A 16,620-nucleotide genomic window follows, 5' to 3' on the forward strand; every position below is an offset into this window, starting at 1 on the left:
TATATAATATATAAAATAGTGGTCTACTGGTATCAGTATTTTACTACTTTGAATGAAGTATAGAAACTATACTATTCCCTCCACCCCTTTACGTCCCTCTGTTTCTGATGCACTTATGTTAAATATTTCTTCCTCATACATTTAGAACCATACAAGACAATGTTATAATTGGCACCTCAACCATCAAGCATAATTTAGAAAATTCAAGCAGAGAGGAAAATCAAGCTGTACGATTTTTATATTTCTGTTTTTCTTCTTCCTTGATGATACCCAAGACTCCTTTCATTGTTTTCTATTTAGAGAACTCCTTTTCACCACTATCATAGTATAAATCTGTTGTTGACAATTTCTTAGTTTCCCTTCATCCTTCATCTAAGAATGTGTTGATTCCTTTCCATATCTGAAGTATGTTTTCACCACTTGAAAAGTATTACATCACTTCCTTCTGGCCTCCATGGTTACTGATCAGATATCTGCTGTCATTTAAACTGGTTTTCCCCTCTAGGTAGTGTCATTTCTCTGTCCCTGCTCTCCAGTCTGTGTCTTCACATTTCAGAAGTTTCATTAAAATGGACCTTGAAGTGTGTTTCTTTGGATTTATAGTTTTTAAGCTTCATTCAACTTCTTGAGTTTCCAGGTTTGTGTCTTTTGCCAAATGTAGGAAGCTTTTAGCCATTATTCGAGTGCTTCTTCAGTTCCATTTGCTCTCCTTCTGTCCCTACTGGAATTCCAACTCCATAGCTGTCAGATCTTTGGGTTATAATTCGAGTTGTCCCCACATTTGTTTATTTTTTTTTCTAGTATACTTTCTCTCTGAAATTCAGTTTGGATAATTTTCATTGTCTTATCTTAATTCTTTCCTGTGTCCTATCCATCTCACCTTTAGAACCCATCCACTGAGTTTATTCAATTATTGTATTTGCAGTTCTAAAAGTTCTGTTTGGTTTTTCCCTATATTTTTGCTTCTTTGCTGAAAATTCTCATTTCTTGGCTGAGACATTCTCTATTTTCTGTTTGAATAAAACTTAGTTGTAATTGTTGGTGAAAGTATTTAAATGATTCCTATTTTAAGATCCATGTCACATAATTCTAATGTCTGTGTCATCTTGATGACACATCTGCTGATAATAATTTTCATTCAGTTTTAGATCTTCCTGGTTCTTGGTATGACGAATGCTTTTTTATTGAAATCAGGACATTTGGATGTTACGTTATAAAACTGGCTGACTTCCTCTGACACTGCTCTGACATGGAAGAGGGGACCATTTTATTTCTGTCAAGTGGGTATGGAAGTCTAGGTTCCCCATTTAACCTTCACCAACATCAAGGGCATGGGGGCTCATCATTTCTGCTGGGCAAGAGTGAAAGTTCCAGGTGGTGTCACTCATAGTGGGGAACGGAAGAAAGGCCTCATTACTGCCAAGTGGAACTGGAGTCTAAGCTCCCTGCTTGGGCCTTGCTGATGGGATCAAATGGACTGCAGTGTTTTATCTAGCGTTTAGCTGGACTAGAGCCGTTTTGTCTCAATGTTTTCTATCTTGCTATCCTGTCCCTTTCCTGGTCCTCTGGATAGAAACAGTGGGCTTTTGTTGAGACCTTTTTATCTGTGCCCATTGGCATTCTGGGTTGATGGTTCTTTTAGCTTCATGTCTGGAATATATGAGACAAAAGAAAATCTGGGGAACTCACCACTGCATTTTTCCTCAGATCCCAAGGTCCCCGTCCAGCCTCACTTTACTCTGCCTTTCAGGGTCTTCTTCTATTTGATTTGTATATAATATCAGGAGGTGTTAGTTGTATGCAGTGGGAGAATGGGGGAACGTACTTTTCTGTCCTTCCAGAAGTGGAAGTTTGGGCGCTGGGATTTTAGATCCTGCTACTGACTGCCAAAAAGGTTTACAGTAAATAAAACCGCCTATACATATGAATGCCTTAGCAGAGCTCTTATCTCATACCTGCCTCATGAAAAACAAAATGGGAGGATAGCCTTCCCTGGGTTTGCATGTCTGCTCATCCGCTATGGAGGGCATACGTGGGTGTAGCCTGGTCATAGTTTGCTGCTTCCCATAAGCCAGAGCACCAGAGTTTCACGAGCCCCTTCCAACACCCGTTGCTTTCCTCTGGTGTCAGCCAGGCTTTGAACTGTGCGTCTGTTCATGGACTCGGTGCTGGTAAGACCGAACTGGTGTTTCATTCTTCTATGGATTCCAAGGCTGACTCTAGTAAAGCTGAAGGGCCCCTCAGCCATCAGGTGGGGCAACCGCCATGCTTTTCCTATACGGGAACTGCATTTCAGAGAAAAGAACAGTCTTTCTCTGGGTCTGAATGCACATTACACAAAAGCAAAGCCAGACCCAGGAACCACACTCCCCAGCTACATGCCCAGTGTTATTTAGCCATACCAGACCGTTCGTCTACCCACCTTTCTGCTCGCAGGGAACTGTGCCGTGCCCCATGATTGGAGACTGCCAACTGCCTCCCACAAGTGCCCCCATCTGTGGGAGTGGTGGTACTCAATGGGGGTGATGGGGTGGGGACAGAGATGGGAAAAGGAATGTGGCTGACTCCACACAAGCCTGTCCTCAAGCGTGAAAGTCTGATTCAGGAGGTCAATGGTCTCGTCTTTGTATCTGAAAGACGGTATGCTTTTTGTCTCCCTAAGCCCTGTGTCTAGGTCGTTTGGGAAGCGCCTTGGAGAGTCAAGAATAAGACTCCAGGTCAAACAATGGATGACTGGAAAAGTCGGCTTGTAATCAAGAGCATGCTTCCCCATTTCACCACGGTGGGAAATCGTCAGGAGCCCAGAAAGCTCCACGAATCGGTCAGAAAATGGGCTATGGAGGGCGGGGGGCTGAATGTTTCTGATCTTAAACTTGAACGTGAGCTGTGTTGTTGAAAGTTCTCTGTGCAAACTTGACGGTGGGTGACCAACCCAAAAGAGAAGGCACTTAAATCTGCTGTAGGAAAATGTAGGAGTTGAGCTAACCTGCTCCTTGAGGGTTTCTGAAAGAGCTGCAAATATACTCCAGGCCTTGATCTACATTCCCAGTCCACCCCTTCGATGAGAAAAACGATGAAGTTCCTACCTTTTCTCTTAGAAGCCAGCCAGAAAGGCAAGCCCTAGGTGCACTGCATTCATGTCCCAGGGTGCCTGAGAACAAGAAGCCAGTTAGTAGGGCACAGAAAAGGATTCCAATTCAACTCTCTGGCCCTAGTGTCGTTTCTACAATTCATTTAACGCTACCGTTTTCCTCCCTAGGAATCCAGACATCATCTAAGTGTCTGAAGTTCAGCACTGGCGATTCTAGTGGTAGTTCTAGGGACAAGGATGATGACAGAAGGGGCCATGAGAGCCACTGATTTCTTGAATCTGACAAAAAAAAAGCCTGCAACATCGCCAGTCTATCTCCAAGATTAGCCTGGTTAGCAGGAGCTGCAGCAAACACAATGGCTGTTATCTCAGGATATTTGGCCCTCAGAGGAGTGGCTTGCTTAATCTCTGAAATTAATAGAACAGAGAGGAAATGGCTCTTATAGAGCCGTGGGCCTGCTTCCTTCCTGTTCATAGAACTAGAAGCCCTGGGTTCTGAGGTAATGTCATTTCACATAACTAGAGGGCCTGCCTTCTCCTGTTCCCAGGGCAATCCACTTTCGGTTTATTTTAGTATTCTGCTATGTGCACAGGTGTGGGGGAGGCACTGATTGGATCATGCTTCTCTTTTTTCCCTCACTGTCAACAGTGGACTAAGTATGTGCTGTCAGGTGGAGTGTGGTGACGTTTACAAAACTTTGTTGACTAGGGCCCCAGCTCTCCTAGAAACGGCAGTCAGATGGGATGGCGATGAGGGAGTGACTACTGAGCCGGAAACCTGTGCTCCAAACTGCCAGCCCCTAGTCAGGCACCTTCTAGAAGAAAACTGATGGCCTCTATCCTAAAGACCCTTTTGATTTTGTGCTTCTCTTTTATGGTCAGCAATTGAGTCCACAAAGGAAAACCCCTGGTAGTGTCCCCAGAGTCCATGTTGAGTTTTGACAGAACTTCAAATTCCTCCTTTGTTTCCCACATTTGCACTCACTTGGATTACATCTTGGAGAAGAAGGTGGGTGGGTTGTAGTTGCAAGGGTCTCTTCCCCTACTCCCCCATTCCACCGACACTCTTGGAGAAGTGTGACTGGTAGGTAACTACTTTGGCTGAGATCAATGTAGATCAAAATGCACATATTTGGGGTGGAGGAGGGAGCAGTAGTTGGCCTTTGAATCAGTCTCTGGAGCAGCCATCCATAACCTCACTCTAAAAAGCTGTCATTGCTCATGCCATTTGCAGGTTTAGCGTCTCCTGGCAGACGGCCTTTAGCGCCCTTAGTAAGCCTCGCCAAAACTTCCCATCCATTGCTTGGAGTCACACTTTGGACTTGGTAGGAATCAGCCCTGCTCCTCTTCCATGGCACACCTTTGTTCATTGCCCTTGGCTCTGAGTGGTGTGGCTATTCTCCGAATGCCAAGCTGTCCTAGAAGGCCAAAGATTTGCCCCAGTTGAGGGAAATCCAAAAAAAAAATATGTCTCAGGCTGAGAGAAAAGTTCCCTCAGATGAATCTTCTTCACAGTTGAAGCTGCATCTGTCTTCTTGGAAGACGCATATGGCCTCGGAAAGTGATGACACTGAGAAAGCCCACTCCTTTGCCTGGGCCTGACAGATGCCCATTGCTACCGTCACCGAGCAGCCAGGGCAGCACGTAGTGTGCTGTGGTCGCAGCTGAATTTTAGTGGCTGGTCAGTCCCCGTAGCATCAGGAAGATACCCCATGCTGACATCAAGCTGCGCTGTGCACACTAAGGCTCTCAACAGCGGGGTGTTTATAGACAGAGGCACAGAGATTGTCAGATTAAAGGCGGACTTGCCTGTGGATTCACCAAGGAACCTGCTGTCCAAATAAGTTACTTCGAGGCCTGGAAGGCTAGCAGCAGAATGAGATCCTTTGGAGAAGCTGGGCTTGCATTTCCTGGAGGTGGCCTTAGCTAGGTCTCAGATGTCTCCATTGTTTGCTCTCATTCTGATGCTTTGTAACATCCAGATAGCACCGTGCACCCTGGTCCCGGGAAACCATGGGCAGCTGGAAGCACATTGCTCGCACCACTCCCCCTCATCCTAAAGGCAGCCGTAACATAGAGATCTGCTTCGGGCGTTCAACTTAACTGGTTCTTTTATTCCTTCCTCAAAAACAAGCTAACAAAACACTCATGTCTCAAAGCAAAGTTTTAAAATTCTATCACTCCCAGAGGAGAGTTCTTTTTAAACAGCTGTAGGACTTACATGCAAATAATTGAGAAACCTCTTGCAGGAAAATGTGCATCTAATGTGACAGCTATTCTTAGCCTAAGAACAGGGCTTAGGACACCGAGTTTCAGTCTTTCATCTGCTCCTAAGTAGCTATGGAGGTTTGTCCATCCCCTGCCCCTATGAGAACAAGTGCCCTGAACCATGAGCGAGAATAGCCACATTCACTGAGCACTGACTAGGTGCTAGGCATTTTGTTAAGCATTAGAGGGATGCTACCTTCTCTAACCTTGAGAGGAAGAGACTATTATTATCTCTGGGAAAATGAGCCTCAGAAAGGTCAAGCAACACGACCAAAGTCACAGATCTAAGAAGTGGCACATCTCAGAGCCCACTATCCTCACTGCCATACTCCGCTGCCTCTTAGATCTAAAAGTGTTAAAGACCGAATATAGAAGGCAGTAGTCCCCATAAGACACCTCAGCAGTGCACATACCTTTTTAGTACCATTTGTTCATTCATTCAGGAGCTTAATTGCTTAATGACTCTTGTGACAGGAGAAAAAAGAAGAGTTTTGCCTTTTGAACAGGTGAGCATCTATCCAAGGTTAATAACACATCCGGTCTCCACAGTTCTTGTCTGGAGTTTTAACAGGAGACAGCAGTTGGTCCTTCCCTTTGAAGTTGAGATGTTGACTCCTTTCCCAGATCTGTAGATCACTGATTGCTAGTGTGAGACCCTCCAAGGCATTAGCTCTGCAAATTGGTACTGCTCTGGAGCCTGTGTGGAGTTGGGACTCGGTATGGACGTCACAGGTCATCTCTGAGTCAGTCTGTATCCCACTGGAAGTTGCAAAGATTGCTTCAACCCTGAGCAGCCACCTGTTTATTCCATTTATAAGGCAGCTACTGGACCAAATGGGAAAGTTAAGGGCATTCAATGAACCACTGGAGAAAAAAGGTGCTGCACTCTATTTTCTGTGTTCAGCCACTTAACCTTACTAAATGCCTCGCTCTGAAGGTTACAGTGAATTGGCAATGCCCAATCATCAGGAGCTTGCCAAACACTCTATGGCTAGAAGGGAGGGACTATTCTTATCATTCTCCTTCTTTATGGATTAATACAATGAGATTTAAGAAATTCAATGACTTGCGGAGAGATGGCCATGAAGAAGGTGGGGAATCATATCGAGGGTTTCCATTTGGGTGACCACAAGTTCAGTGTGCTTTTCACCTGCAGAATGACCAAAATCAACCTCTAGCCAGTCCCCTTCCCCCCTCAAAAAGCAAGTGGAGCTCAGGCAGGAAGAGAGAAGAGCCCTGCCCTCCGTGTAACAGAGTGTGGATATTTGAATGGCTACAAAAATACTAACCCCATTCTATCTGTCCCTCTTCTTTCAACCGGTGCCCTTAGAAAAGCCTAGTTGGAATCTCTCTATTCACCTCCTCCCATGATGTGTGATCTGTTCAAGAGCTGCACTCATCAGCCTTGGGAGCACATGGTTTCCCTCACAAAAGTGGTGCTACTCTCAGGACTGAGCGCTCAAATTTGGCCCCAGGGTGTGACTACCTCTTAGTGAGACCTTGAACAAGTCCCCTTTCCTCTTGAGGTCAGAGAGCCCCAGTACAATCTCGAAGGCCCTGTCTGTCTCTGGCCTCCTGCCACATACTCAGAGCCTCTTCTGCATCCAGGAGTTCCATCTAGGATCAGGTTATTCCTGGGTTTCCTTCACTAAGAACAAATGCGTCCTACTCTGAAGGTCATGGTGGGATTGGAAGGAGTGAATGGTTGAGTGGCTCTCTTGAGCAAGGTGCTTTGTGTGTCCTACCTCATTTGCTCCTGTGATATTTCATCAAAGAAGAGACTGACCATCAGGGAGGATAGTGAGTTTCCCAGTGTCACAGGGTAGGAGGCTGTAAATTTGGACCTCACACCCACGTGCCCTGCCGCCAGAGCTCCTCCCACTCTGCTGCTTCCCTTTCCTGAATTAGGAGCTCATATATCCATGGAACCTTCTGCAAGCCATTCTGGGTGCTCAGGCAAAACAGAGATCCAGATTTCTGAGAGCTTTCATCCCAGTGGCAGACACAGCTCATGACCAGGTAGAGTGGAAGAATCTTTACTTCATTGTGGTGGCTTTCTGGAGCCTTCTGACCAGCATCATATACCACTCAGCTGGCAGAAAAACACCTGCTTCCAAGTCCCGCAGGGAGGTGGGGACAGCCAGCTAGGAACTGGTGTGACCTTCGGAAGTCATGTGGAAGACCAGGTTCAAGGGTTGGTTTCTTTGCCAATATCCCCTGCATTTGTAGGTGCAACTCTGGCCCCAAGAGAGGGAATCTCCCATCTAGGGGCCCCACTGTTCCCAGGGAGCAGCTGATCAAGGAGGCAGCTCCCTATCACTTACTGAGCTCTTAATGTGAGCCTCTGGGCCTCAGTCTGCTCACCAGTAAAGTGGACATAATACCCCTGCTCCTTGCCTGTGTCAGGGTCTCTGGGGTGATGATGAACAAGAGGTGGACACGAACATTTTTTAAAACTCACAGGGTCTGACTGCTGTTAGCGCTTCTCTTAGTGATCAGAGATTGGCATTGGCTCAGAATTTCTTCCATCAGAAAGGCAATGGGGAATGTGTCCTTGGAGCTCAGGTAGGAATACAGAGGACCCCTGAGGATGCTGCAGCCTCATCATCAGCCCCACTGCACTGAGGCGAGCTGGATTTATGGTGCAGCTCTGAGCATTCTGGGTCAAGGCCCGCAGTGCGTATGCGCCTTGCTATTTTGGGGATCCTCCCCATGGAGCACGCAGCTGTTCTCTCCCTTTGCTCCCCTCCTCCTTCTGCAGCAAGAGCCCTTTCCTGTTACAACGCCCATCCAGGGTGGGAAGCCTTGCCTGCAGATAGATCTCTTGCAGGACACCACTGGGCTTGGCATCTGGGTCCTGCCTGGGTACCTCAGCTCAGCGAACCGCAGTCTGTAAGAAGGGGTGGATGCTGGAAAAGGAGTTTCACTTGGCAGCTGGCTTCTGTGGGCATCTGGTAGCTCAGCACTGCCTATTCCTGAACTTCCGAGAGCCCACTCTGGCCTTGTCTATATTGTATTCCTACCTACCCCCACCCCACTTGCATTCACATGAGGCCCAAGGTAACAGGTGTCCTGAAGTGGGACTCCCGGGGGAGGGAAGGAGACCTTTATAGACCCCCGGGGCTGGGGCAAAAAGAGAGCCCAGCCAAGCTGGGACTTGGGCTCCATACCCTTCTACAGAAATGCAGGCCTGGGCCTCGCTTCACACTCAGGACTGGCCTCTCGCCTTCCCTGAACTCCCCCAGCTGGAAAACACAATGGCTGTCTTTTTACAGGTAGATATTTGGGTCATAAGCCGCCCCTGGGTTGCTGCGTTCCAGATTTCTGGGGGTGGGGAAGCATGTGCTTCCCAAGTTTGGGCTACAGATCTTGATTTCTGCACTGGATATAGATAAATGTGTCAAAAACCTCCCTCCTCCCTTCTGCCTTTCCTCCCCTCCTTTCCTCCCTTTGTCTCCCTTCTCCTCTGGCCTCCCTCCTCCCTTCTCACCCTCAGTCATCTCCCAAATCCCAAGGTGGGGAAGGCAGGCATGAACCACAGGCCAGCGAACTGACCACTGAGGGCCCAGACCCCAGGCCCGGCATGACTGCTTCTGTCTGCCGTGTCCTTCTCACCTTCCCCCTGGGCACAGGCTCACCTCTGTCTAACTCCTTCCAGTGCCACAGGGCACCATTACCCGCCTGATTCCCACCCAGAGCTCTTTCTGCACTTCTGTGGCTCCCCAGGGCTGCCCGCTGGCATAGGTACATACTCACTCCCTCACTGCCCTGCTGGGCACTCCTGCTCTTCTGTCTCTGCAGCTGGGACTCAGCATCTGGTGCATAGGAAGTACGCAATAAGCAGGGGTTGCACTGCTTCAGCCTGACCAGAAGGCCCCTTAAAAATAGTTCAGGCCATCTCATTCATTGGACACAAGAGGCCAGGGTCACACAGATGGGAAGGGGTGCACCAAAGTCCTTAGACTACTTAGTGAATTCATTTGCCAGTTACTTTCTCATTCCTGGGACAAAATACCCAACCCTCACAACTTAAAGAGGAAAGGTTTGTGTTGGCTCACAGTTTGTAGAGGTTTCTGAGGCAGGGTGGCAGGGCGGCATGGCAGAGGGAAGCAGAGTGAGATCAAAGGAGGAGTAGAACCCCACCTCTTACATCACTTTTAGCTATGGACTCCTCAGTGGACTCATCATGGGTATCACAGCCCTGTGATCCAGTCACCTCCCAAAGCCCCGCCTGTGAGCGATGGGGCTTTGGGAAGACATCTAGATGTAAACCATAACGTCATTATTTTCTGCAAAGCGGTTGTCTTGAGGCCTTACGCTGGAAATGGGAAGAGAACCATTTTCTCCAGTGGGTAATTCCAACCTGCGATGCCAGCTGAGCCCTGACACTGAGGCTAGGTGCTTGGCAGTACAGAGATGAGTAGGGGAAACAGCCCCAACCTTCAGAGAGGGACATTATGAGGTGGAAAATGCACGGGCCTCATATGGCAGCCTCAGGGTTGGTCAGAGCACCTGGGATGGGGGTGGAAGAGGCAGAAGGTGAGACCCTTGAAGGCTTGAGGGAGCAGGGTGTGCTTTAATCCACTGGACAAAATGGAAATTGTCCAGCAGTGTACAAAAGCCATAAGAGCAAGGCCCCGGAGAATCTGGGAGGGGGCGGTGCTTCGCTCCGCTCGCTGGAACCTGCGCAGCGCTGACCCACTGAGAAGTGTCATTGGTAGGAGGAGCCTAGCCCTTGAGACTGCTGCATATCTTGCAGAATTCAGAAGTGGTCACCTAGCTGGGGCTGTGGTGGAAGTCTTCCAGCTTTTCAGCTCCAAAAGGTAGTATGTACCATCTCCTGGAAGCAATGGGCCAGCATGGTCCCCTGCAGTGCCGGAAGGGCACTTCAGCAAGACTTTATTCCTCAGGAGAAGAGGCTCAGCTCATGCTCTGGGTCAGAGGTTGACAAACCGTGAGCTCAGAAGTCCCTGCGGCCCACAGGCTGCTGTCGTTAGCATGCAGCCCGGCCTAGCCCTGAACACGTTACCTAGCACACACCCACAGAGCCCAGAGCCACGGTGGGCACCGCGTGCCTCAGAGTCTCAGTCACTGTTTGGGCCTGTTCAGAAAGAGTTGGCTGAGCATGATCCGGGTCACTGGCAAAGTAGTTCATTTTCAACCCAGGCCACTGTTTCCCCCAGCAAGTGGTGCTCCCCTTAGTACCCACTGAAGGTAAAGCCACAGGGCCTCACACCATCCCATGGATCCCTTCTCCCTTCCTGTGCCAAGCTGGCCCTGACCCCCTCTGCCTCAGCTCTGGATCTCATCCTTCTCAGGAGTTCTTGGCTCTGTAACTGCACCTTTGCCTTCCTGTAGCGTTCATTTCTCCTCCGGTTGGCATCCAGAGACCTTTCACCAACACTGAGCCGTCTTTCTCTGCTTCACCCCTCGCTCTGTGGCTTCACACTGCAGACAGAATACAGCCCAACCTTCCCGTGGTGCTCACAGCTACTCCCCTAGGTCACTGCACTCTCCCCTGGAGCAGACCACAGGCCTTCCCCCTAAGGGACTCTGTGCTCATGCCCTCCTGCTTGGAGCCCTCCACCACAGTGCTTCTCTGGCCTGTTCCTCCCTGCATTCGGCTTCTACTGCAGCGGCCCCTCCTCAGAGACATCTGAGTCTCGCTCCCTGCCGCCCTATCACACAGCCAGTTTGCCAGGCTCCTGAAACATACTGCTCACGCTGATCTGAGGTTCGTGTTGCTCAGGCTTCCCCACCGGAATCCCGGCTCCTTCCCTCTGCTTCGTGCCCCCCACCCTGCTCCACACGTGCACTGCCACTCTCTGTAGCTGCCTCTGTTTCTCGAAGAAGCTTGGGGTGCTGACGGTTTGTAGCACTAGGGCTGCCCGTGGAGCTGGCAGACAAGTTGACCATTTTCTTGGCTCCCTTCTTCCCTCAAGGGGAACCTTTAGGGTGGGGAACGATGGACTCGGCCTCCAGGAAGCCAGTTCCCAAACACCAACACCTGCTTTCCGAAGAGCAGGGCTCACGCAGCTAAGTGTACAGTAGCTGACTACTCGCCATCTTTTTTATTTTTTTAACCACATAACATCTAAAGAACTTAAATTGCCTTACCCTTTTCTGTAGTTAAATCTGACATAAAATTACTTATTGGCAGCACATGAACAAACATAAATCTCCTATGTTATCCCCAGTAATTCGGCTTCAGTTTCCCAGATAGGGAAGAAAAGTGTGAATGACCACAAGGAGCCGGACTGGTTTAAGATTTCTGTTAATAACACACTCAGAATGAGTCCTTCCTCTGGCCCAGTCCATGGTGTTGCTTACTGAGCGGTGTAACAAGAAGGGAATACTGTAGGAACACTGCCTGCACCGTGGCCCTCATCATCAACATCATCTCCCCCATCACCACCTCTACTCCCTCCATCCACCTCCGCTGCTACCTCCTCGCCTGCCACTACTGCCCTGTCACATTACCGTTTCTACCATCATAAGTGCCACTGCGACTCCGATCACCTCTGCCACTTCCTGTCCACTGCCTCCTCCACTTCCACTACCACTGCACCACCACCCTCACCACCTCCACCATCTTCACAACTACCTCTGTTTCTACCGTCACCATGGCAATCTCTGCTGCCATGACGATCACCTCCACCATCAGCAACACCATTACTTTGATCATCACTAGCTCTACCACTACCAGGCTGATCACTACTGTCACCATCACCTATACTGCCACCATGTCTGTCTGTCTGTCTCTCTCTCTCTCTCTTTCTGTCTCTCTGTTATATGACACTTTGCATGATAATAATCACAGACACTGTCCATGCATGTTTTTCAATTGTCATTATTTCTAGTACATGACCTACTTTGGGACTGTATATTTTGAAGATATGAAATATCAGTATGTGTTTGGGGCCAAAACTGAATTGGGATTCATTATAAGAAAGGGTAATATCCCCAAATGCACACTCTTTTTAAAAAGATAAGTTTAGATGAGAGATTTTACACTTCATAAAACGAGATGCTGAGGATTTCCTTTCAATAGCATATTCTTGTTGCATTTTATTATGATTTGGTTTACAAAAGTTAGTCTTGCGCACAGCTGTTCAGGAGCAGAGCCAATGACTAATGGCAGATCTGCCTTGAATGGAAAATGCTGCTGAGCAAACTATGTTAACAGCTATTTTAGGACCACCAAGCATGTGTTTGCATTTTCAGGAGTGGAAAGAGAGATAATATTTATTTGGTATCTAACACCATGCCAGGCACTATGCTAACTTTACGTTTCTAAGCTCATGTAATCATACAAATTTGTTGAAGTAGCTCTCTGTCTCCCCATTTTGCAGGTAAGCAAACAGGTTCAGAAAGAGGAAAATAACTTGCCTGTGCTCACTACAAATTAGTGTTGAAGGTTAAACCAACTGAGAGTGCAGCCCTACCCCTAGCCCTCTCGTCACCCCACACTTCTGCATTCTGCATTGGAATTTGGGGTCTAGAAGGTTTTTTATTATTACATTAGACCACTCACTTGCCTGCAAAACCCTTAATATGCACAGAGTGTCTGGCAGTTCGGTCAGATACACAGCAGTGCATCCTGCCACTTGAGGGCACATTCAGAGCTTCACAGGCAAATGATTAGGGCCAGGAGGGCCAGCAAATTCCTGGCAGTCAAACCACCTGCACGTACATAGTAAAACCTACAACAGGAGCTTCCTTCTCTGAGATCACTGCTTGCTATCTGGCACTAGCCTGACAGGTATGATTTGGAAAGCCCTGGGGCAAGTACAACAGTCCCTACAGAAGCAAATCAAAATGCCATGACTGCATTTTGATTTGTGAACCTATAATGTAGTCTTCTAATCTGTACCTTTTCTAAGAAATCTTTCTTTGCCCTTTTAGGACTAAAGCTATGAAAGGGAATCTTTACCATATGTCATTGTTCGGACAGAACCAGAAATATTGTTGGCTTCAGAGCTGAACTTGGCCCCAGTCAGAAGGGTGGCCTTTGTGTTCTCATTACTTAGGGGCTGAGGGAACTATCACATGCTCTGAAATGCATTCTAATGAATGTTTATGAGGCCATGGGGATCACATTGGTGGCTTTGTCTGCCTGATTATGAAACGGGACTCTGCAGGCTTTTATATATGGAGAGGAAGTAATTAATTTCTAAAAGATACCAAGGAACCCTTCCCCCTTCTTTCTCCCCTTCCTACTACCAAAAGCAGGACCTATGAGGGAACTGGCTAGAAGTTGGTACACCTGAGGTCTAATGCCCTCATCCTTTAATTGACTGCATAACCAAAAGCAAATGGTGTCCACTTCCATTTTCTATGGAAAGAGAAGGTTTTGATCTGCTCACTAGAAGTCCTGTCAGTGTCTACTGATTCACCCACTGTCACAGTGAGAGGACAGGATCATGTGCATTGTGTGGCCTGAAGAAAGCAGGGGATGGCTGGCAGCTGGGACTAACAATGTGCTGTCACCAAGACTGGAAAATGGTATGGGCCTGAAGCAGCAAGGTTTAGAAAGGACTGGAAGCTTGCTGGGGAACACTGCGAAGGGAAGTCATTCCAGAGCACTGAGCTGTCTTGATCTATGCACTTGACCTCAAACTGTGGCCGTGGGATCTAAACAAGAGCACATGGCCCAGGCAGGCAGAACCTGAGCAGCAGCACTTCCTGGCCCAGGTGACCTGGCAGAGGTACCAGTGTGACAATGGGCATGAGGATAGCCCAGCCAGCCTCTCACATCATAGAACAAACATTACAAATCTCACATAACAAATCATGAGACTGCAAATGAGGAGGCACTGAAGCAAGCCTTTATTTAAGGGCAAAACTCACTGGGTTCTCACTTCAGGCTGACTGTGGAGCGCTCTTACCACCAAACCCCACACATGGAGCCTCTGGCAAAGGAGGTCCACTTAAACCTACTGAAAAATGAAATCCCTCTGCCCAGACAGCAGCCCAGTTGAGGACCACTAGAGGGACACTAGTGGGGACAGCAAGGGGAGCCTGCCTCTCCTCAGGGATCCCCCTGAAACGCATATTGTGATGAGCACGAGCAGCTGCCCAGCTGCAGACTTGGCATAGCAAAGGTGGCACCTGATGCAGCAAATTGGATCCAACCAGCATGAGATGGCCCTTGATATTCCAAGGAGGTGTCCCGGGGTCTGCTTTGTTACTGAGGAGCCAGCTGGTTCTCTGATTTAGAGCTAAGTGGGGACCATTTGCACAGATGCCATTGATGGGTGCCTGCAAAGTCAGGTGCACACGGGCTCACATTTAGAGGTTCAGCCTCCTTTCCTTTGCCAGTGGCCCCTGACACAACCTTTAGTGTCTAGTGGTCATGCCCTGCCTACCTCACACTCTGTCACCTTAGACATCATGAACAGCACAGTGGGCCCAGCATTGCCAGCTCAGCGTCCCTGCAGCAGATCCTTGTATAAAACCCACGCTCAGTCAACCCTGATTGATTCATTTCAATATTTCTGTTTTACCATGTCAGATTTCTTTGGATTCTTTGGGGAAAGGTAGAGGGGACCAGGTATCACTTTGGGACCCACTCACTTGTTTAGAGGCTGCTCCATAATTGATTGAATGCATGGCCCAAGCTCCCTGTGCTCGAAGTCCTTTGTGTCCGTTTGTCCATTGATCCACTCACCTGCTATTTACTGGTCACCTGCTGTGGGGCAAGTATTTGGTGAGCTTCTCCCTAGACAGCTCGAGGACAGTGCGGCTGCTGCCTTCAGACAGGCTCGTGGCTAGGAACCTGGGCACAGATGATGGCCTAGGCCTCTTCTTGTGCCTGCTCTGTCCCTCCTCAACCTTTGCGGCCAGATCCAAGTGGTCAGGCCTCAGGTGAGTTTAGTGGTAGAGCTGCCTTTGTTTGGGTCATGGTGGTGAGCCCTTCTGGAGGGACAAAGCAGTGTCCTACCATGGGGATGGATGAAGACAGTGGAACGAAGGCCACTGAGTGGTCACAGAGGGGCCCTGCATCTCGCCTGGGCAATTACTGGCAAATCCTGCCCCCCTGGGGCTTAGGGACTCGTCATGAAGTAGAAGGGATTGGACTCCCAGGTCCCTTCTAAGTTGCCTTACGGATGCCAGGTACCACACAATCTGCCCCATTTCACCGAACAGAGCAGCAGCAGGAGATAGATAACAACTATCATTCTCCTTCCGCAAATGAAGAAACAGGCTCAGGGAGGCTAAGGAGCAGAGCCAAGACCTGGCTGTGCCTTCCCCAAGGCCAGGGTCCCCCCCCTATGCTGCCGCTGCCCCACACCCTCGGCTGCTGGTTTTCAACCTGCACGTCCATTTAGAATCAGCCGCAGAGTGCACACAAACTCCTGGTGGATGCAACTGCAGCAGTTGATACTTGATGGGAGGCCCCAGGACCCTAGATATGTCTGAGTGATTCTGGTATACACCAAGGCTTGAGGCATGCAGCCCTGGGTGGTCTACTGTGAGGTTCACTTAACCATGGTTGTCATTGACCCTTATGGTAGCAAGTGAGGGGACGCCAGAAAATCAGCACTCTGTGTCCTAGGAAAATTTCCAAAGCTAAAAGAGTAGTTCCTATGTGAAAAGTTGTTTCAAGAGAATTATATCTGTTCACCTGTTGGCATTCAAGTGATGTCTAAGTCCCTGTCTTCCTTGTCTTATTTTGATCATTCCCACACACACCCTGCTCTTTTCTCCCTTTCCCTGCTGACAGCCCAGTTGTGGCCATTAACATGACAGCCACGGAGCAGTACAAAGCTGTGAAAGAGCAGCACAGACTGCATTCCTAGTGGCTTCACTTTGTTCCCAAAGGCCAGGCTTTCACACACAGTGGGCAACTCTCCCAAGGTACAGATCTCACAGCACGGTCTTTTCCTGCTGTTTGATATCTCTCCAACTTTAGGATGCATCTGCAGAGAGGAATTTTTTACTTAAATAACTTGATACTTGGGGTTTTTGATTACATGTCCTTCTCATTAAAAACAAACAATACAGAAAGGTAGAGAATAGAAAGGGAATTTGCCAGTCATCCCCAAGAGAGGACTATTCAAAATTGTTGGTCATAGATTTTCCCAAGTTATTTTTGTATGTACATAAGCAATGTGTGCAAGCGTGCATGTGTGTGTGTGTGTGTGTGTGTGTAAACATAAATGGAATAATGACTATAATTACTGTTCTGAAATCTGTGCATTTCCCTAAGCAATACAACTGCTCAAAAGAACACAGCCAGATCAACCTCATTCCTGTTG

The 16,620-nt window shown here is 48.4% G+C and overlaps 1 protein-coding gene across 1 annotated transcript in view; it reads left to right on the forward strand.

Moving 5' to 3' along the window:
* Positions 1-2,662: 2,662 nt before the first annotated feature.
* Positions 2,663-16,620, forward strand: part of Mamld1 (mastermind-like domain containing 1) — a gene marked incomplete at its 5' end in the record, with an annotated part of 57,856 nt that continues 43,898 nt past the window's right edge. The window contains 1 exon segment of the mRNA XM_013505546.1: positions 2,663-2,821. Within this exon segment, the coding sequence (XP_013361000.1) occupies positions 2,726-2,821 (96 nt within the window).

Source organism: Chinchilla lanigera, unplaced genomic scaffold, assembly GCF_000276665.1.
Source record: "Chinchilla lanigera isolate Chin_1 unplaced genomic scaffold, ChiLan1.0 scaffold00097, whole genome shotgun sequence".
NCBI classification, from domain to species: Eukaryota; Metazoa; Chordata; class Mammalia; order Rodentia; family Chinchillidae; genus Chinchilla; species Chinchilla lanigera.